This window comes from Corvus hawaiiensis, chromosome 19 (genome assembly GCF_020740725.1).
Source record: "Corvus hawaiiensis isolate bCorHaw1 chromosome 19, bCorHaw1.pri.cur, whole genome shotgun sequence".
NCBI lineage: Eukaryota > Metazoa > Chordata > Aves > Passeriformes > Corvidae > Corvus > Corvus hawaiiensis.
The window spans coordinates 5,094,363-5,116,411 of record NC_063231.1 but is presented as its reverse complement, the minus strand read 5'-3'; the positions used below and the strand labels follow the sequence as shown (position 1 = coordinate 5,116,411).

At 40.7% G+C, this 22,049-nt stretch overlaps 1 protein-coding gene across 2 annotated transcripts; it reads left to right on the top strand.

Moving 5' to 3' along the window:
* The first annotated feature begins 1,359 nt into the window (after positions 1–1,359).
* LOC125335854 (phosphatidylcholine transfer protein) lies at positions 1,360–12,884 on the top strand. Of its 2 annotated transcripts, none has more exons than XM_048323791.1 (6): positions 1,360–1,588; positions 4,764–4,881; positions 8,475–8,554; positions 8,889–9,060; positions 9,711–9,778; positions 10,307–12,884. In XM_048323791.1, the coding sequence occupies exons 1-6, from the start codon at positions 1,388–1,390 to the stop codon at positions 10,370–10,372; spliced, it is 705 nt and encodes a 234-aa protein (XP_048179748.1). In that variant the 5' UTR covers positions 1,360–1,387; the 3' UTR covers positions 10,373–12,884. The 2 variants fall into 2 exon arrangements, with proteins under 2 accessions (XP_048179748.1, XP_048179749.1); XM_048323792.1 differs by having other exon boundaries at positions 1,365–1,588; positions 4,767–4,881.
* Positions 12,885–22,049: the final 9,165 nt, after the last annotated feature.

The window sequence follows — 22,049 nt, the reverse complement described above, 5'->3', positions numbered from 1 at the left end:
CCAACTGGGCTGACTGAAAACATGCCATTTTAATTCAGAAAGTACAAAAGTAAGCCAAAATATTTATACCTATTGTATAAATATTAGTAATAATAATGATGATACACATAACATTACTACAAAAAATAAAAGAACTGAAATGTTTGCCTAGCAGTCTCAGTGGGGAGGTGAGAGCAGGTAAGGTATGAGCAGACATTTATTATCATTACTGACATTATTTTATAAAGATGGTAGAGGTCAAGTTCTGGCATCAAATTTACATACTGGGAGAAAGTTTGTGAGATACAATCTTGTCTTCTTCCAAAATGCTCTCTCCAAAAGTTTTCTGGACTGTGCAAGGATGATGGTCAGCCTGTATGTCCGAACCAGTCAGCCAGAAATCCTCATGCTCTGCTTGCAAACCAATTGACTGCAACTGGAAAGGACAGCTGACATAAGTGAACTCTGTCAAAGAGCTCAGCCACTTGGCAGGGAAGCAAGAAAATACTACATTATTCCAGCCTTGCACAGAGGTTACCACCAAATACATTGGGTGGTGCTGCCAGACAGTAGGTTTGATGACATCCCACCACTTAGAGCTGCTTGTGTTTTATTCTGAAGACAGGGTTCAGCAGGAAAATCTCACAGGAATTAGAAGAATAAAGCTGTAATGAAAACAGATTTAGTTTCCAGGAGAAAACTTGCCTTAGTCACATTTTGAAGGCCTTAATGCTTTGGCTGTGTGTGATAGGTGGTGTCACTGCAGAGCCTGAGCAAGCAAAGTGTGTCCCTGCCAGTGGGTTCCTCCTGCCCAGGAGCTCATCGCAGTGGAAGTTTTCTGTCCCCTTCCATCCTGTCCACCCCAGTGCACCCCAGTCTGCCAGGGGCCAGAGCCTGCTGTCCCCCCCTCTTTGCCAGGCTGGCCGGGCCTCAGTGGGGTGTGCCAGGGTCACGCTCACCTGCCAAGCAGCTGTATAGCAGTTATGGGGTTTTTATATAATACTCTCAATATGTACAGTCCATACGGAAAACTGCCTTTCAAAATGTGAAGATAAACAAAAATACACAAAAATACATGTCCCCATAGTGTTCAATCTCTGTCCTTGGGGAGCACCCCAGAGGGAAGGCCCTGACCATCACACCCACGGAACCTGTCCCCGTTCTGGCACCAGGTTAAGTCACACACATTTAAAGGCACCACCATTGAGACCCCGCCTAACCCGAGAGCGCACGGAGCGCACCTGCAGGGCAGGGATGCCCCGTGAACCCACTGTGCCGCCCCCGAGCCCCCTCCCCCGGGCCCGCAGGCTCGGCGGGGCGCGGCGGGGGCCGGGCGGCCGCGGGGCGGGGCGGCCCGGACGGGGGTTGTGCTCGGCCGGGGCTTGTGGCCGCCCGGCCGCCGCCGGGGATGGCGGGGCCGCCGGAGGTGGAGGGAGCGGTGGGGATGCAAGGGCCGCCGGAGGTGGAGGCGCCGTCATCGCGGGGCTTCTCGGAGGAGCAGTTTCGGGCCGCCTGCCGGGAGCTGGACCAGCCGGCGCCGGCCGCGGAGGGGCCCTGGCAGCTCCTGGTGGAGACCATGGGCGTGCGGATCTACCGGCTGTACCACGAGGTGGGCGGGCACCGGCAGCGCGGCCCGGGGCGGCCGGGGGGGTGGTGACGGGGATGCGGAGCCAGCACGACCCTGCCCGCAGCCGCCGGTTCCCCGCACAGGCCTGGGCTCGGTTTCTCCAGGCTCCCAGAAAGCAGCTTTCCGGATAATGCCATTAACTGCTGATGGGAAAGCTGCTGGGCCGTAGTGACCCCTGCCCGCGCACCGTGCCGGGGAACCGAGCTTGTGAGCAGCTGGATGGGGGAATTCCCGGGGAAAGGGGCTGTCGGCCTAACGGGGTGTTCGATGTGCCGCCCTCCCGACCCCCTCTGAGGGGTTTGTGGTCGTGTCCCTAAATATCTGCTCCCGAGCCCCGCCCGTGTCACGGCACCGTGGTCTCCAGGAGTCCTCCCTCCCTCCTGCCTCTCTCCAGAACTCCCTTCACACTGATTTTCCACCGTCCGCCCTCTAAAATGAGGAGGTAGTTCATAAAGGGTTGGAATGAAGTTTTCTCCCCTTTTGAGGGGACTAACTTCTTTAAAGAACTTCAGTAGTTTAGGAACTGACTTGTGATTGACAGTGTTTTCATTCTGACTCAGATTTATGATTCAATACTGACTTCTAAATCCATATATAAATATATATATATAAATATCCTATTTCTTTAACTGAGTGATCACAGTTTCCTCTCAACTACTTACTGGACTTCATGCTGTTCTTTGCATGACAGTTTTGTATTTGTATTCTGAGAAATCATTTCAGACATGGTAATGTTAGAAAAAACAAGCAAGTGTACAGGGCTGTGCTAAAGGCACAGTGGGGTAGGGAAAGCCTCTTTAAAAAGCCATCACTTCATAGACCTTGGGATTTTTTTCAGTGATAAACAGCTCCTGTTTACAGTGTGAATGTGGTAACTGGCAGTGGCAAGACGAGCTTATCAATGAGTGCACAGAGCACAGGCGAGGCTGGGGTGCCTGCCAGGTATCCATGCAGGATATCCATGCAGTGTGTTGATGGAGCACAGGGTGCTGGGGGTGTTCCTTCTGGAGTGGATGAAGTAGAGGCTTTAGGATCAACGCTCAACCCAGACCTGTAAACGCATCATGCAGTGAATGAAGGCAAAGGAACTTTGGGAAGCTGGAGGCTGGATTTAGCCAGGCAAATGGGACCAGGGAAACCCTGGCTTACTGCAGTGGCTGTGCTGCTGTTGTATGAATGGCAGCTGGTGAGATGGAAAGTAGCTCAGGCTTCTCCTCCTTATCCTCTCATGCTTTTATACTGTAGAGCCAAATGGACTATTTGAAACAAACAAACAAACAAAAACATTTATAGGTGTCTGTCTTTTTTTTAAATGTAGTATACGATGCCCTTAGTTTAGGCTGGATGGACAGACTACACAGGATGCAAGGGACCTTTTCAAGTCCAATTTTCTGATTCTACTGGGAAATAAATTTCCTGTTTTCTCTTTCAGTTGCTTCAGATTGCTACAAGAGAAGGTGAATGACGTCTAGAAGGAGGGTCTTAGTTTTAAGTTGTTACTGGAAAAATTAGTTTTTAGCACTTATTGAACTGCAGCTCCACTGTAGCAACAGTAGTCCAGGAAGCTGAAAGCAGCAATTATTTTTCCTGTTGTCTTCTCTTTTTGCCTTGTCTTTCCACCTTCTCTGCAGGCTGCAGAAGTAGATCTGGGCCTTCCTGCTCAGTGCTGTACTCTAACACCGTCCCTGCCCGGCTCCGTGGGGTCCCGCGTGCCCCCACAGGCGCACGGGTGGGTTCCGTGTTGCAGTCGGTAGCAAAGAGTCGAGAAGGGCGTTTGTGTGCGTTCCGCCAGGAGCATTTATTGCTGCTACACTGCCAAAGGTTACACGGGCAAATACCAACGTGATCCCAAAGCTCACAGTTTTATCCGGGGGTGGGGAAAAGGCAGGACCAGGGAACGGGGACCAATGGGGAGCTCTGGGGGAGTGATGAGGGGTAGAGGCCAACAGCCAACTGGGGAATCCAAACTGGGATAGATTAACACAACAGAACAAGCATCCTGGGAGAAGTCTTTTTGGCCACCCTAACATGAAATGGTTCTTGCGGTAGGGACTTGTCTTCCTGAAAACTCTCTGTCCCTTGTAATGTATGTTCACCGGCCAGCACAGTACTCCAGCCAAGCTGATTGACTCTCTGGAAACAGGCCTCAGAAAACTGAAACATTTCACTTTTGTTTTAACTTTCTTACTGTAAATTGTGCTTTTTCTTGTGAGAATTAAAATGTTGATGCCTCTTACAAAGATGGTGAGTTCATGGGGTTACACAGGTGCTGAATAGTTCAAGTTTGAAGCTGGTGATTGGTGCTTCAGTGAAGCCACAGTGAAGATGAGTAGCTTAAGCTTCTTGCTCGCATTATTATTTTCTGGCACTTCAAATCTTCATCTTCTAGAGTTGGTTTGTGAAGGCGAGCAAAAGAGGAAAATTCGTTTATTCACTAACAGAATGTTGTATAATCCTTCTCTTGTTTCCTTGGGAATGCTTTAATTTGATTTCTACACTGTATATTTGAAATACTCTCATTGTTTTACTTTAGTCCTGAACTGGTACTAAGAATGGTACAAACATTGCTCTATAGGCACAGATGGAGTTACCATATGTTGAAAGTAACATTAAAACAGGAGATATCCTGCACCCCACCCCTTCAGTGCGTACAGCTTTCTGAAAGAAAGTAGCTGATAAATATTTAAGGCAGATCTAAGAGTGCATTGTATATAAGCATGGACATTGTAATGCATTCTTGTATCCCAGCCTGATGTATAAGCATAAATAACTTGCTACAAGAATTTAATGCTTCTGGTAAACCTCGGTGTGGGCAGGATTTAGTCCACACTGACCACTGGAGATGAAAAGGGTACTGTGTTTGTGAAGAAACATGCTCCCTCTGGAACTCCTGATGAAGTAAAAGGGTACTGGTGTAAGGGAAGAAACAACCATTGTGCAGGGCAGGTCAGCCCGGCTGGATTTAAACTTTCATGTATAGATCAAAAAGTCGAGAGGTTAAAGACCGAATCTTGCATTGTTTTTTGAACACTTGCTTTCACAGCTCTTGAGCATATTTGTAGTTTGTGCCCCACCTAACTTCCTTCAGCTGTTCTCCCTGATGCAGAGTACTTCCCTTTCCTGTGTGACTTTTCCTCTCCTCACTCTGTTTCCACAGCAGTCAGGACTTTATGAATATAAAATCTTTGGTGGTCTTGCTGACTGTCCTCCAAAATTGTGTGCAGATGTCTACATGGACTTGGATTTCAGAAAAGAGTGGGATCAGTATGTTAAAGGTAAGCTCATCTAGGCAGTGTAAAAGCAAGCTCGAGTCCACTTTGATTGTTCCCCCTAAAACTTTCCTCAAAGGTATTTTGAAGTTACTGCCTCCAAAGACTTCGGGTCAGGCTTAAATATCTTTTGGGATAAGGTTGCACTCTGCAAATATACAAGTAAACGCTGATATGGAGCAACTAATGTCTCAACAGCATTTATCTTTCCTCTGGAATGAATTCCTTCCATGTTGGTTAAAGCATATGATTGACATCACTGGTTATGCTGGAGCATAACCTTGTAACTTTTAGTTGTAATGCTTAGGTTAAATTTTAGTAGATGTCTTGGGGAGAAATGGAGGTGGTACCTTTTGTGCATCTTTGCATATGGCAGTGGAGCAGTGCATCGTAGAATAATAGCAGGTTGGAAGGGACCTCTGGGATCATCTGGTCCAAACTTCATTTGCAAGAGCCCAGTCAAGACAAGATGGCCCAGCACCCTGTTCAGCTGAGTCTTAAAAGTGTCCAGTTTTTCTCCCTGGGGAGATTATTACAAAGGCTGATTGTTCTCATTGTGAAAATTTTTACTCAGGTTTCCACCAGTTTGATGCATGATGGAATATCTTTTCCTAAAAACATCGGTTGTTCTTGGTGCCTTTTACAGTCAGGAATGGGTGTATCGAGAGAATACTTGGTAACTTCAGGCTTTTACAGAGAAAGCAATAACTAATTTAGTTAAGTTTATTTAATGTTGTCTTTGAAAAACGGTGTTGAACCGGAATATCCATATGATGTTAAAACATCTTAAGTCAGCAGTAACAAGGTAAAGATTCAGCTGATGTAGACATACAGTAATCCATTTATTTTAGAGATGGAGAGCCTTTCCTTTTTAAGCCTGTGATTGAAGTCAGTTCAGGCCAGTAAAACTGAAAAGTGGTCAAAGTGTTTTGCTGAACAAAGAGCAGTGTTAAAAACCAAAGACTTGTTAAATGTTGTGCTTGTTAGGTTTAGGACAGCTCCACGGTGAATGATTGCTGATAATGCCTGTGGCTGCATTGGTACAGGGGACCACAGATTTAACTCATTTCAGTACTTGGTCAAATTTAAGGAGTAGTGTCTTCATTAAGAAGTGTTAATTGTCAAAACAGTCAGTAGCTTTCTTGTAGCAAAAGCCATTTTGCCATTAATGAAACAAAGAGCCAGAGTGGGACTCAGCATTATTGTATTGGATGTAAAAATATTCTGCTGAGTTACTTCAGTAGTCTTTAAGTACATTTAGGAGAAATGAGTCCTTCTTAAATAAACACTTCTTTTTTTTTTTTAATTCCTTCATAGAGAAAAGAAAGGAAGCCGTTGGGGGAAGCTACACCCTTAAACTACAAACTAGATAATGTTGCAGAGCTGACATTTATATCCTTGCTGACCATGGTTTGTTCTTCTGTTAATTTATACTTGTGCTGGTGCTTTAAGTCCAGCATTTCACAGAAATTAACTCTTAAAGGGCATAAATACAACGTAATGCTTTCCTTCCAGCTTAAAAATTGACACAAGGCCACCCATTTTTTAGGACTGTACATATGATGAAATAGTACTAGCCAACATTTTAAATGTAACTCCAGTTAAGCCTGGGCTTTTTCTTTCACATTTAGGAAGAAACCCCAGAAAACTTACATTGACAGCCTTCTTGCTCTTGGTGTTATTGTTTGTACTTCTTGGTACTCTTACAGCCATGCAAGTGGCAGTCCAGAGGAGAGTTCTGTGCTGAACTGCTGGCTGACGTTGAAATAAAAACCTGACTGGAGCAGAAGTAGCTGCCTTTTTAGCCAAAAGGGCAACTGCTCCTGAATGCTTCTGAATATCCACAAGATGTGGGCATCCTGAGGCCTGGTTTGTGCTGCAGCTGCCAATTCAGCAGGGAAGTTGTGACTAAACTGTAGAGTAGTGACTGAAGTACCACATGCTTCTGTGGCATGATGCAGAATGGTTGGGCCTGAGCAATAGTGAAACTTGCTACTCCTGATTGCAACACCTTCCTGATTGAGATTAGACTTCCCAACAATTTAACAGTAATAACTGACTGTTGAAGCATCAAGTGCTGCTGTGCCTATTATGGATAGAATGGACTTGTAATCTCTTGTAGTAATGCTAAATGAAGTCAGATTATTGATTAAAATGCACTGTATTCTGCTTTGAAGTGAATGAAGGTGGGATGTGTTTACCTATTGTGTGTTTTTCCTGTGTTTGCAAAGATACACGGGTAAATGGGATAGCTAATAACAGTTGTATTGGGGTCTTTAAAACTATCATGGTGCCTTTGAAAAAGGAAAACTCTGTGGTTAGAAGTGAAAGTAAGGTGAATAATCCAATGCTCCAGTGACCTCTGGTGGAAAGTGTAAGTGTTGTGGGTTATTACACCAGGTGCATCCAGTACCGCTCCAGCTGGAGAAGAGGAGAAGCTGTTTCTGTGGGTGACAGCTGATCTGCAGGCATACTGACAGAAGCCTGGTTTGGAATATATTACGCAGGGAAAGAATCTCCCATCTGGGGCACTGTTCTTGGCTTATCAATGAGATTGTTAGTTGATCCTGGCCTCGCTTTCAAAAACCTGCCTCTGGAGTATATAGAGCATCTCAAGCACAAGTCTGCCCTAAAGGAAGAAAAGACCACTCTGACTGTTCAGGTGAACCACCTTTCTGGATCAAACTACTCTTTACTCCAGGCCCTGAGCCAACAGGAGTTCACCCTGGCTCAGCCCCATGGCTTGTCAGGTCCATTGCCCTCATAGTGGCAGTTGCTGCCTCTATGAAAGAAGAAAAGAAGCTGTAATGTAGATAGGTTTTCAAACTATTCAAAAATCAAATGTGGTTTGATTTGAACTTGATTTTGATTCTTCTCCTTCATGCCACACTGCTATCTGACTGAGTCACTGCTGTGTTTTAGGCACTATTCCTAGGTTACTTTTTTCATGTTCTGCTGTCTTCTGATTTGAGTTTCCAGGCAGACTGAAGATGGTGTAATGAACTGCTCAAGATTTTCGTTTGCTGTTGCATGTATATACTGCTGTGAAATTTCTTACAGCTTTTCCAAAATTTATTAATCCCTCATGTAAGATGTCTTCAGGTTTTTAGAAAGCTGCACTCATCCTAGTTCCATGTTAACTCAGTATCATTTGCAGGGGTAATGACATGCTGGTGAAAAAGCACACTGCACTTGTGACTTAGAATTGTACAGAACATGCACAGGTGAGGAAAAAGCTTTGAGATGGAAAGGCTTTGAATGAGCAAACTGTTGGAAAAGGAATTTGACTCTGCTTCCCCCAGAATTTTTCTGCTTTTATGTTCTGGAGCTTTTTCCTTGGGGTTTTTTTTTCCACCAATTAATCCAATAGCCACAGAAAAAGAGGTCACGTATTTTTGTGTATTTGATTCCTGAACAATCCTGGTACAGAACTTCTTAATGTCTCTTACTGCTAAAATTTTACATACATATTAATTTTGACATCAGGGTTGCATGTAAAATGTGTTCATGTAAGAAATCTTAGCAGCTCTTGATGCCATCTATAGTTCTGTTGCAGTAGAAATTAAAAATATCTAACAGTCATCTTCTTTCAACCGTAGAACTGTATGAGGAAACATATGATGGTGAAAAAGTAATCTACTGGGAAGTGAAGTACCCTTTTCCTCTCTCAAACAGAGATGTATCCTTTTAAGCTTTTGCTCCTCTGGCAGTTTTTGCCACTTGGTCATCCAGGAATCCCAACAATGATCTGATTCCATTGCTCTGCTGCACTTGATCTAAGGTCTTGCAGTCCTCGTGTTACATGAATATATATGGCATGAAGAGGAGTGTGGGTGTCTCTTCTCACACAGACCTAGAGCTCACATAGCTGAATTATTGCTCTGCAGGATTGAATCCTGTAGGGCCATGAGAAATAACTTGAAGGAGCTGCTGTTTGTGATGGAATTCACTTGTCAACTCCTCATCCCTCAAAGTGACATTGTTTTGATGTGCCTCCTCAACTTGCAGTACAGTATGTCTATATTCGGGAATGTCGGGAGATGGATGTGGATGGGAGGAAGATCTGGGTTGTGTTAGCAAAAAGTGTGGCTGTTCCTCAGTGCCCTGAAAAGCCTGGTATTATCAGAGTTAAAAGCTATAAACAAAGCCTGGTAATTGAAAGTGATGGCAAGGCTGGATCTAAAGGTAAGAGGTCAAGAAAATGTGTGACAAGTCATGTAGCCAGGGAATGTATGTATTAGCAAAACACACAAAGAGGGGGACTGGAAATTTTAAGCCAAGGGGTACTTTAAAATGTATGAAACTTTTGGAAATGTTCAGTGCAGTGCACTACTGTGAAGAATCTTTTCATTTAGCAGTTGGGCTGGGTAGTCAAGAATAGTCTACTGACCACTTCCTTCTGCCCTCCCATCCCACCCCCAGTCTATACTTCTTTTCCTGCCAGACAGTTCAGCTGGGGAGAGTCTGCTGCAATTTTCTTAACTCAGCAAGGATTCAAGTACTGTGTTTTACAGATGTATAGATTAAAGGGTTTGTCTAGAGCTTGACTCCTGTTTGAGATTAGTCTTTTAAAGACAGTGTTATGTTATAAGACAGGGTGCCAAAAATGGTTTGCAGTAATCTAAATTACTGTTGTGGCTGTGTCAGCTTCCCAGAGGTTAATTGGGAATGTCTTTATTTACTTCACATTTCACTTCAGGACAAGTCAACTTTTTTGTGCATAATTTAGAGTAGAAATGTTGTAGTTGGTGTGTCAGTCATGCACACCATCAGCTTCTGTCACAGTGTGTTAGAGCTAAGTCTCAGGTAACTGGTAACTTCTCTCTCCTCTCTAGTCTATATGTACTATTTTGATAATCCTGGTGGCATGATTCCATCCTGGCTGGTCAACTGGGCTGCCAAGGTAAGTAAAGGTTACAGACAATGATCTTTGGCTGATCTGTTTCAAACAACGAATTCACTGCATTCATACCCACCTTCTACGTGTTGGGCAGAATTAATTTTTTCTGAAACAGATATATCAGCCTTCCTAGCTTTTACACAGTCCCATATTTACAGTCTCACTATTGTATGCTCTCATGACAATAGTCGTAATTAATTGATTTATTTTCATTCCTGTCAAATTCCTTTGGTTTGCCAACCTTGCAGATAAATTTTTACAACAAACCCCAGATAATCTGTGTTTCAGAGCATATATGAATAGCCTCAAGACAAGCAAACTTCAACAATGCAGTTTGTTCCCAAGGTATTCAAGGAATGGTTTGATGCTATGTACCAGATCTTGGAGTTGTATCTTAAGACAATTGGATATTAGATCTAAGAACTGTATCTGTTTGAAGGCCTTGATCTATATAATGGGAATTCTCATCTTGCTTATAGTTTTTATTGATTTCATTACACAAAAATGACTTTTCTGCTTTTCTCTTTACAGAGTGGTGTGCCTGCTTTCTTGAAGGATATACAAAAAGCTTGCCTTAATTATTCTAGGAGCACATAGGTGTTGAAATTGATCTTAATTGTTTAATTCCTAGATCTCTGCTCTTACAGGAATGGCTGTTATATATTACACTGGATAAAATCTACCTCTAATATTGGAAAGAATTTTATCTTAGTTGAGTTATGCCTTGAGTTTTATTAATTGTTTTTTCCATCTCCAACTGAAGAGCTGGCCACTGACAAGGTAACACCAACATCAGCTGCAGCTTTTGAAAGTACTCAAGTTTAGCCTTGTTCCCCATGCTTTGCTTATGCTGGTTGTCAGGTGTCCAGCTAGAGGAGTTCTGTGATGGATATGTTACATCCTTGCAAAACAGACAATAGTCTTACTAGAAAAAATGTCTGAACTTGGACTGCAAATTGTCTGTATGTGTTATGCCTGGATCTGCCTTTGCAGGGTGGCTTCCTCCTGAATCTCAGTAATGGAACTTGCATTGCATGGGAGGAAACGCTTTTGCTACCCACGTTTGTCATTCTTAAACTCTCTGCCTGATATAAACCTAAAAAATGCAGGGGGCTGAGATAAATTGCTAGAAATGTGCAGTAGGAGCTGGAAGTCTGTGATGCTGAACTTCCTTAAATCCAGATGTAAAAAGATCAAGCCTAAAGCCTTGCATTCACAGCTCTATACTTCTGTATGAAAAGTAAAAACCCTTAGCTGTGTCCAGATAGATGAAAAAGGAGGGAGGTGACTTCTTGCTTGACTGATTTTAGGGGAACAAGTTTTATCTTCAGAGTCAGTAGTCTTATCTATAAAGCAGCTTGGATACCAGCTTGAAACTGGAAGTAATTTTAAACTGGGTGCCTGCCACTGAATGTGGATGAGCTTGAAGTGGAACTTGGGCTTGCTTGCATTTCTGAATTTCATGCTGATATAAAGAATGGATGGTGACCCACTAAAAGCTTAATTGAGCAGGAAATTAAATTTCCAGCACCTTTGCAGGGGGTGGGGCAGGGAGTGCCCCATAAAAGAATGAGAGGATATAATTCTCAGGGATTTAAAATATTCTACATTGTTCCTAAATCTAATCCTGTTTCTGGATAAATCTGGTAGTGGAGTACCTTTGTTTTGTTAAAAAGGAAACGATTGAAATGATTGCCTTTATACCTTGTGTGAATATTTGCTTCCAATAAATCATTATTTTATCCATGTAGTGTTCTTGTTCTGTCTCCTAGGTTTAAGAGTGCCATGCTGGGCAGGTCACAAATGACAGGCTGATACTGTGAGCTGCCTTACTTTTACAGGATTTTGAAAGAATAAGTTGGATTAGAACTAAGCAGGATTTCATGTGTTCTGCTAGCAGTTTAGTCATTTTTCAATATCTTTGACTTGGAGACTGTCACTGGATTGAATATTACAGTGTTATATAACACAATATAACAACATTTTAAAAGGGGACTAGCTGAGGATGAATCTTCCTGGAACAATGATGCGGACTAATTTCCAGTTCTTTCTGAACAAAACTGACCTCTGTGCCACAATAGTGCAAAACTTACCTGTAATTGTAAACCTACCTTAAAATTTGAGTTGAAATGTTTACAAGCAATATGTACCTAGTGAGCTGAGTATGTGCACAGAGATGAATGGTGGACAAAAGAGGTAATTTTTTCATTATTTTTCTCCAGACAATCTGTAATTTTGTTTCTTCTTTAAGGAAATGAAAGCAGGAGAAAGACTGAAAGCATTTTATAACCATATAGTTACTTGTCACCAAGACAGAGTATACATGTGTGTGCAGTGTGCTGAGACACTGAGGCTGAGAGTTCAAGAGGCTGAATGGCTCCATTGTCAATCCAGCTGAAAATTTGATTTCCTGCAGACCCCGCACTGAGTGTGTAGAATACATTTGCTCACATATCCATATTGAAACCATTGCACAGGCAGCTTCTAGTGCTGTACACAACTTTCTAAATTAAAACACGTTTGATTAAACAGCAGATACTAAAACCAGCTTTTCCACTGTTTACAAGGAACTAAGCAATGATGTGAGATGAAAGCAGCATCAGATCTTTTCTTTAGTTCCCCATGGGCTTTTAAAGTAACAAATATGCAGTGACACTTCAGTTTAAGTCTGGGTTACTATACCCATCTTGTATTAATAGGGAAGAAAAGCTCAAGCGTCTTTGTGTCTGAATGGAAGATTTTGACTAGAAAGAGTTGGTATTTTCAGTCTTTGGATGTAAAGTCATTCTTAAATCATTTTAGAGCATTATTAATGACTGATTAAATATTGATCTTCCATAAATTATACATGTATCCTGTGAGTCTTTCTGGACAGCTTGAGCAGGAATTTACCTGCGGTGAAAGTTGTTAAGTCATCATGCGTTATGAGTTCTGGTGCATGGGGTTATAAAACATGAAAGCCCCTTCCCATGCTGTTTCTTAATGTAGCACCTCAAAGTTGGTTTTGTTTCACCAGCTTGCCTAAAACTGGAGTGCAGAGTTTGTTCTTTTAGTGATCTGTTGTAAGCAAAGGGTTGTTTGAATAAAAAAAGAATGAACATTTCTGTTAGGTGATGACTGAGCCTCTCATCTTCTCTATCCCACCCCAATTAACAATTTGGTAGGTATCCCAACAGCCAAATAGAACTATAAAAATGCTGTAGTTTCAGTCAACAAACAGGCATCTGCTCCAAAGTGTAATATCAGAGTTTCCATAAATCATAATAAGCTTTGGATCTATCTGCATATAGAACTTGTGTTTTAAATTTAGCAGCTCTTACTGAAATGTGTTCTGGCATGTTCTTCACAGAAGTGGTGGAATTTTTTTGAATGACTGGTTCTCCATCCCCTGTTTCCATAAGGAATGATGCTGTAACAAAATGAATATAAACCATTCTTCCACAATGTGTTCCAGCCATTCAACTCCATTCTTTCCATGTGATCTCTCTGTAAAACTAATGTATTTGAGTTGGAAGGTAAAGTAAAGGAAAGATTGTCAGTAACCCAAAGTCAACATAGAGAATGATGTCAGATTTGCAGTCACTGGTGCTGCCTCTTAGAAGATGATGTGCAAAGGGAAATGTAAGTTGTCTTTGCTCAGGAAATATCTGGTTGATGCTTCACTTCTCAAGCAGGTCATTGTCTGTTTTTATAATTTAGTGGAACAGAAAAAGTGAGAAGACGGGGATAGATTTCAGATGCTAGTCCATGCTAGTAGGTGATGTGTCTTCCCACCAACAATTTTGCTTCCCATTATGTCAGTTTTCTGTATACAAACAACATTTTCAAAAGGGATCTAATGATACTTAAATTTCACTTAGCTGAGAGTGATTTCTCCCTGAGCACAGATTTGGCTTTTTCTACAGAGAGGATAATCATAACCAAATTTGCTGTCTCACTGTAGTTCTCTAATCAGAGGAAACTACTACACTTTCAGACAAAAAACTTTCTTTTCACTCATCTAAGTTAAAAGACGCTGAGAACTTCCATACAAAAATAGAAAAGAAGGCTTATGGCAGGAGGAAAGTTGTTATAAATCCAGTTGGATTGTATGAAAGAGAAATGCATTTTGAGGAGCAATAAAAAAAAACAAATCTCTATAGCAAGATTGGTTTTGCTGGGTTTTTTTCATACCACTCTGCTTTAGAACTGCAGACTTAGGAGAAATCCTGATCAATAAGGTAAATAAGACTGGTGTTAAAGCATCCTACTAATTCTCCTCTGCAACTGCCAAGGAACATATTAATTAGGATTACATATGCACACATAAAGAGAATGTCATCCTTCTGTTAGCTCAGTATTGCCTGTTCTTTGTAAACTTGACCATAAACAATTATTCTCATTTGGAATCTGAATTTTAAATGTATCCTGGAGTCCTGCTGTGAGACAGAACATTTTGAATGGGAACAGCTCTCCGCTGGAAACCTTCATTTCCAAAGTAAGGACCACATCCTGTGAAAAGGTGTTTTGGTGGAACCTGCCATAATAATCATGTTGAAAGACCTTGAACATACATATTAATTTCAGTTTGTGAAAAATTTCCTGCATCCCAGCTGTGAAACAGGTTAAACTGAAAGCTGTTCCTGCAGTGTAAGCAGAAGTACCTGTAATACTAGGATTTAGGTGAGTTTGCCTTTATCTGTACTCTCTAGATTTCATACAAATTTTAGTATTTTTCTAAGGCCTGTTTCAGCACTGGAAGCAAAAGAGATTCTGTGATGGACTGGAAGAATCAGGTTTTGCTTCGAGCCTAATTGTCTTATTATTCCTCATTTGTGGAAGAAACCCGTGAGAATTAATCATTTTATCCCTAGAATTCCAAGTTTGGGATTGAAGCAGTTCTTCTGCAACACGTAAGGCCAAGGGTTCCCTCTGTGCTGTACATACTGTGAGCAGAGGCCTACTGTGAGTCACAAGGCTCACTGCATTTCTGCCTGAGCGTATCTTGGAAGGTTTTAAGTCTTTCCCTGTTTTGGTCACTTAGAGCCACAGGGGGTTTGGCTTTTACTGTTTCTGGTGCATATACATGTCTTCCAAAGCATGATAGAAATTGTGTGTAATTGCCTGGAAATGGATATTTCATATTCAGCTGCAACTTGGAGTTATAGTTTAGGAGTGGATTTTAAATATTATTTTTATTGAGACCAGGCTGCTGCTGTGCATTTTAAAGTTAATGTGTTTTCTCAGCATGGAAGCCATATAATCGATTTGTACATTTGAGTGGATCTCACAAGAAGCCAAAATTGCCTGGCCAACCCATTTACCCTGTGAAAGGCTCATGATGCTGTTCAATTATTCAAATTAAAAGGAAGAGTAGGAACATGCCTTCAGCAGGAAATTACTGTGAGACTAGAAAGACCTATGGTCTTGGAGTGTGAGGTGGGTATGTGAAAGAGTACGTTGCCTTCCACTCATTTTTTTTCTTGTAACATGGGAATAAACTGACCCTTGATAACATTTAAGGTGTGCTTCTAGGAACCATGAAACTGAGAGCATTATCACTGAATAATGAGCTTGAATAATTCACTACAATGACAGACAGGCATTTAGAAAAACAACTTTTGCATCCATTTGAAACAAGTTAGAGAATAAGAATAAAGAATTAATCTGAGGGCCTTTTAAGGTTTTTCAGCAAAGACAAGCCTAGAAGTACCTGCCAGGTCACCAAAAGCAATTATAGGCATCACATAATATAAGTCCTTCCCTTGCATAAAGAATGTTTCACAATTTTGTGCTTAACCCATCCCCTCTGTCAGACTCGTAATTCTGTATGCTCAATATCTTTGCCAGTAAGTTTGTTGTGAAAATATGACTTGAGTAGAGAACTAGTATTTTTCTCTTCATCTTCTTTTTTTTTTTTTTTTTATGGCCAGTAGATATCAGAATGTTTTATGCCAAAATAAAGGAGGTTTTTTTTCTCAGTGATGATAATCAACAATGAAACAAGTTGCTTTGAGAGATTCTGAAATCTCTGTTTTTGGAGATACTCAAAGCTGAGGAGGACAAGGCCCTGGGCAATTTATCTGATCTTGAAATTAGAGCCAGTTTCAAGTTTGGTTCTGCTCTGGGCTATGGGTTTGACTGGATGATGAGATGATCCCATGTGTCCCTTCCAAGCTGAATTATTACAAGAATTTTCGTATTAATAAATCCAGGAGATTACAGTGTGAATCCTTCTGAGAAGGCAGCATTATTTTCATTCCAAATGCTGTTATTTAACAGACTAACTTCAACTGAGATACAATGAGATGCACAAGTGTATGAAAAACCTACAATCAAGATCTGTATTAGAAACAGGTACATAGACATTTTTGAAAGGATGCTTGCTGTAGGCTGCTTTATTGTTTTAGTTTCTTATTTTAACTAAAATTATTGGTATGAGAGTGGTGAGAAATCTGGGAAATTTAAACTAAATTAAATGGAAGCAGACTTTCTGAATTTTTGTTAGTGAAACTTAATACCATGATAAGCATTACATTACACTACATAAGCAATAAGATTATTGAGTGGAAGCATGGTGACTAAGCTGGGAAAAGGACAGCAATAGCAGACAAACTGAGGCTGAGCTGCACACTCCCAGAAATATTACTGGTGCCAGTTGTTACTGTTCATTTCCTGTTGCATCCAGCAGCTGCAGGTCATATCTGAAAGGTTAAAAGTTGGGAAAGGGCCAACTGGGCCAGGTTGAGATCTAATCAAAAGAGAAGATGAAATGCAGATTTAGAATATCTAAGCATTCCATGATGATCCTCTAGTTTTACCTTATCATGGCAGTCTTTTTAAAGACAGCATGCTGAGCCAAATAGCACTCGCAAATTTTAGCCTTATACATGGTGTGACTCTCTTTTTGTCAGATGGGAATATATGTTCAACCACATTTAATTAAAATTAAATTCATATGAAAGGGTATTAACTGTTAGTAAGTAGACTCTTCTTCACCAGATCTGATGCTTATTACCAGCCCAGTTAGATACTTAGCAAAAGAAGAAAAAGAAAAAGAATCCATAGTGGACTTTCCTCTCCCCAGCCCAATGATGGATATTTCCAATTAACATTTACTGCTGAATACAATGTCCTTTACTGTCACATGTCTTTCCCTTTCCCTTCCCCCTTCAATACTGTGTCAACATTTGGGATGAGCCCAAATCCTAGTGTGTGATCTGACCTTCTGACATCGTAGCCCAGTGAGCTACCAACCTGGCTATGCTTCCTGCTCCAGAGGGTGAGCACAAACATCACTCTCAAGGATCATCTTCTGCCCATCTATTATTTTTATGTCTGTTGCTGCTTGTGTAGTTTAATGTATTATAAAAGTTTTTTGCATGGGTTCTTGGTTGCCTTCCCAAAACATGTATGTGGATCTGTGGATCTGTATTTATGTGGGAATAGGAACTACATCTTTTGGAATTTGTAACTGTTGAAATTAAGAAAAATGAGGGGGAAGAATAAAAACTGGACTGAAAAGACAGTAGCAAATATGAACAATTATGTTGGTCAGTGTTAAGCAGGGCAAGCAGCATTCTGAGAACAGAATATGGTTTTTGTTTAAAGTTACGTAGTAAAGTATATTCAGTATATTTTAGAATAAAATCTTTAAACAACAGGGGAGTTTTTCAGATGCATTAGTCCTTTTTCATTTAGCAGAGACATGTTTTGAAATATGCAAATTGCATGTTTTGGTTTGCTGGACCAACTAAAGAAGGAACATAAGTGTTTGCCAGAGTCCCAGAAAATGGGACTGTCTTCTGACTTGTGAAGCTGCAAAACTGTGTTGGTTTAGCACAGTGGCACCAATGGAAACATCAAGTTTTTAGAGCATTCTAGATAAGATAGCTTCGACTTTTGCTGTTTCCTGTTTCTCCCGATATTTTCCAAGGTAAAAAGAAATATAATAATCTGCATTGCTCCACCCTTGCCTTGCAAAGAGGCTCCAACTCAAACATTATTTTGTTTGGGAGTAAGTTCATTGCTTACAGCTGCAAACAAGGAGGAAAATAAAAAAGGTTCCTTTTTAACTCTTCAGAATGGCAGTTTCTGTAAAACACCTTCAGTGGTTTCCCAGCAGAGATCAAAGGAATGAAATCCCAGCGGGCTGGGACAGTGGGATCTATTTTTGGTAGTGATACAGCCACACAGTTCCTCTGCTTTACTGGGGATATCAGAGGAAATCGCAAGTGCTGTAGAAGCCTATTCTGATGTCAGGTTTTTGGGTGGGTTAAAGGGACAAATATTGATCCTTTCACTTTGGATTCCTCTCTGTTAGTTGCTATTTATCAAGCAAAATTGTGGTTTTATCTACCTCACCTACATTGACCACAAACAGCAATTACTTTTTTCAAGTATTGGGGGAATCTGTAATATGGTAGAGTACCTGAATAAATGAGTTCTAATTTTTCACTTGGTTTTAAAACATACATTAAAAAATTAGTTATTGAATTTGTTTTAAATGCAAATACAAAAGATTTAAGCTTTCCCCACCTCATTTTCCTTCCACTTTTCAATTATTAATTACTAAAATTAAAGTGGAGCTAGAGAAACATGCTCAGAAAGGTATAACAGCAAGGAAAATAAATCTTCAGGTTTGGGGAGAAAATGGGGACAATCCTCCAATTGTCATTGAAAAATGAGGAAAACAGTGTTTTTGCTTTTGTGAAATAATTTAACATTTTTCAATGACTATCAGCATTTTCCACTGTTGCAAAGCAGTTAACACTGTGGATAAAACAGAGGCAAAGGATTAAACCTGCAGAAGCAAATAATCCCTCCTCCTCTCACAGCTGTGTGGCAGCACCTGGTACTCATCCCCTGTCACACTGCTTAAGAGTTTCAACACTGTCTCCTGCCTCTTTTCTGCAGGTTGATTCTACCTGTGTTGAAGAGTGGCTGTACAGGGCAGCACAGTCCACGTACAAAAATATCTATCTCTTCAAAGTGTTGATGATGCTGTCTCATAAGGGAGTAAACTCTGAATGAGTTGGAGCACCACAGTTTGGGAACCAAAGGGGCATTGCAGGATATAAATAAATATATTTATTATTATCCTAACTTTGGCTTCAGTAGTTACCCAGAGAGCCAACCATGTCTGCACAGGGAATATGATTGTTACTTAATGGACTTCAGACAGCAGATACTGATAATTTGAGGATGCTGACAAACAAAACTGCTGTGTCCTGATCCAGTGGGTGATGTTCCAAACTGGCAGCCTTGTTGTCTTACAGCATGACCTTGCATCCGCAGCCTGGTGAGTCAGCTGGCAGCAGGATCACTGACTCTGGAATGTGGCAGAGGGGAAGGAAAGCAAAAATATCTCGGCACAGAAAGGTATGCATGGGAAGTGACTGAGGGCAAAGCAGCACCTGGAAAAGGGCAGTAAATAGAGCTTAGTAGTGAGGAAAGACTACAGGAAACGGGGTACCCAAACACAGGAGAGCCAGGAAGGAATATCAAAGCATTTGCGAAGGGCCACAGGTACCGTGTGACAAACAAGGGCACCACCGGGCACACAGCGCTCACTGATCTGTGCCAGGACAACAGGAGCAATATAGACACAGTATATATATTTTTTTTTTTTTATCTGAGAAGTCACATCAGCATTTGGTTTCCTTTTTCCTGATACTTTCCTGATGTTTCATGTAGCTTTGGAAAAACACCAGAAAAAAACTGAAAAAACAAATTTTATTTAGCTATAAAAAAATAATTGTTTTCCTAATTCATGCTATTCAGAGACTAAAGTACATCTCTAATACTTTTGTATATGAAAAAATGTAGGATCTGGCCATTACTGAAGAAAACACTGAGGCAGAATCTGTTGGGAGTATCAGTTCCTAGGAAGGACCTCACTCAGGTTTATGTGAGAATCATACACAGAGGTAAATTCTGGTGCAAATATTGTACAGAATTTTTACCCTGCAGTTTTACTGTCTCATTGAATCAGAAACCTCAATGCAATACCTTTAAAATCTCATTAATTTCCTCCTTATTCCAACACATATGTGCACACACAAAACACATTCCATATGATTATAGGCATCTTTGAATATTTGTTTGCTGGCTCCTTATCTGTAAGGACTGCAAAAATGCTTGAAAACCAAGTACATTCTGAGATCTGGCAGCTGGGAGTTTTAAGTCTCCCCCAAATAATGAAACTCAGCAAAATGATGAACTGCCAGCCTTGTTCTTAGATATATTAATTACAGTCTGCAACTGCCTGCACAGGGTGAAGTCCTGCATTAAGAAAGTGGGAGCTTTGCTTTGCCTTTCACCTACCCAGGCTTTTTTCAGATCCTGTTCACTTCCAGTGTGACAAAAGAAATTAATTTTTTCTACCTTCTGAATTTTTCCTGGTCACCATGTGAACAGGGAAGCACTCGGTTTTATGCTTTTGTTTACTTCTAATAAAAACAGAATGGATGAAATGCCATTTTGTCTTTTAAACTTCTACCTGGTAACATCTTTTAGATTATTAGTCAAAACTGCCTAGATAGATGTAAAATATTCCTTCTGCTCCTCCTCAAATTCAAAATTAGGCAGTTTCAGAGAGACCCATTCTAACACAAATTAAGAAAGTGCAAAATCCCCAATATTGTATCTGCAATTGGTTGCCCTCTGCTGTCTTTTTTAAAGGCTGATTTTAAAATACATTCAACTTGCATATAATTCACTGGAATGTAAATTTTTAAAATTAAACACGTTTTATTAAAATTAAGGCCCAAACCAAACGTGCTTAGGCTGTGGACATTTAAAGACATAATTCTTTCAAAGTGTCTGTACTTTCATAGGCAGATTTTAAAAAGAATAGCACTAGATGGATTAAAAGCTTGGAAATTTTGCTAATCCCATTTAGGATTAGAAATCCAGACTTTAGATTCAGCAGGGCTTAATGGGATAGTTCACTCAATTCTATTACACTTTACTATGTCCCTGTAAAGGTTAACTTTTTAATGTTTGTGTGCTTCTCTTTATACCATCTTTCATATGGGTCTAATTGCTGTGCAGAAGGTTGATGATTTCAGGGAACAAACATTATCCAAAATATCATTCGCAGAAGTTTCTAACAGTTTGCTGCTTCTCACTGAGACTTACCAAGATATAATACCACCAATATCTCACACTGAAGCCTTTTCTCATCTACCAATAACTTGGCTCAAGAGATGGATTTTGGCATTAATGCTTTTATTTGAGGAGAACAGGGTCTTTCCCTCTCTCAAATATATATGAACATAACATTGTATGTCACCACAGAGCTCATGGCAACAGCATATAAAGGTTTGCCTCTGAAAAGATTTACAGTGTAAGGACCCTATCTGTGAAAAGTTAGAGGAAAAAAAGGAACTAATGTAAAATTGTAGGGACTTACTGGTTCTGTTGATAAAATATTGGTTCTGCTTAAAGGAGTGTGGGGTAATGAAGTGCAAAGAATGGGACAGAATCCTCATTATGGCTGAAATGAAATGAGAGGAAATTAGTGAGTAGTCAGTAGTAATTGCAATGAAAACTTACTTTCATTAGTTTATCTTGATGTGCTTTCATAAACACGTGTATTATTTACACATTAAAGACAGAATATGAGAGAAGGTGCTTCACTCAGCCAAAGGCAGAACAAGAAGTGAGTTTAAGTTTTCTGGATCAGCCGCTACAAAACTCTGCAAGATGCTTTGACTTTCTCATGAAATAAACAGCATATGGTCAACTCTACAATGCTCCTTTGGGTTAAACCTCACTCAAGACCATCCAAATTCACTCACACAAACCTTTATTAGTCAAAACTTTGCCTCAGCAAAGAAGTCTGCTCAGTCCACAATCAAGAAGTGTTTCGGGGAAAGCAAAAGTTTCTCTTTGATAAAATGGCTTGGATATTCCTGAAATCATAGCTCCATCTTCCATCTGTCATCTTGATATCAGCACGTTACCAGCAGGAGCTTCTGCAGTGAAACCAGTCAAGTGTTTAACAGTTCACAGACTGTTCCACATCTGCTTTGGACAATAAGAACAGAGTTTCTTGTACAGTTATGTCAGTTCACACCCATTGAAAACCCTCCATGTAGGACCAACTGAAACCACGCTTTTGTACACTGTTGTGAGAAATGAGACAACTCTTAAAAAGATTAATTTATTGAAAACAGAAAAATTGAAAAATTACAGAAATCAGAAAAATATAAAAATTTGGGATCCTATGGCTCAGTAGATGGTATGCCCCAGGAGCGCAGGGATATGAGATCTTCTGGCTGAGACAGCA

What these genes read in the sequence shown, in the direction of transcription:
- LOC125335854 (XM_048323791.1), top strand. Translation starts at nt 1,388, where the DNA reads ATGGCGGGGCCGCCGGAGGTGGAGGGAGCGGTGGGGATGCAAGGGCCG. An exon ending in TCTACCGGCTGTACCACGAG is followed by an intron (nt 1,589 to 4,763) that starts GTGGGCGGGCAC and finishes CTGTTTCCACAG; the next exon opens with CAGTCAGGACTTTATGAATA. An exon ending in TGGTCAACTGGGCTGCCAAG is followed by an intron (nt 9,779 to 10,306) that starts GTAAGTAAAGGT and finishes TTCTCTTTACAG; the next exon opens with AGTGGTGTGCCTGCTTTCTT.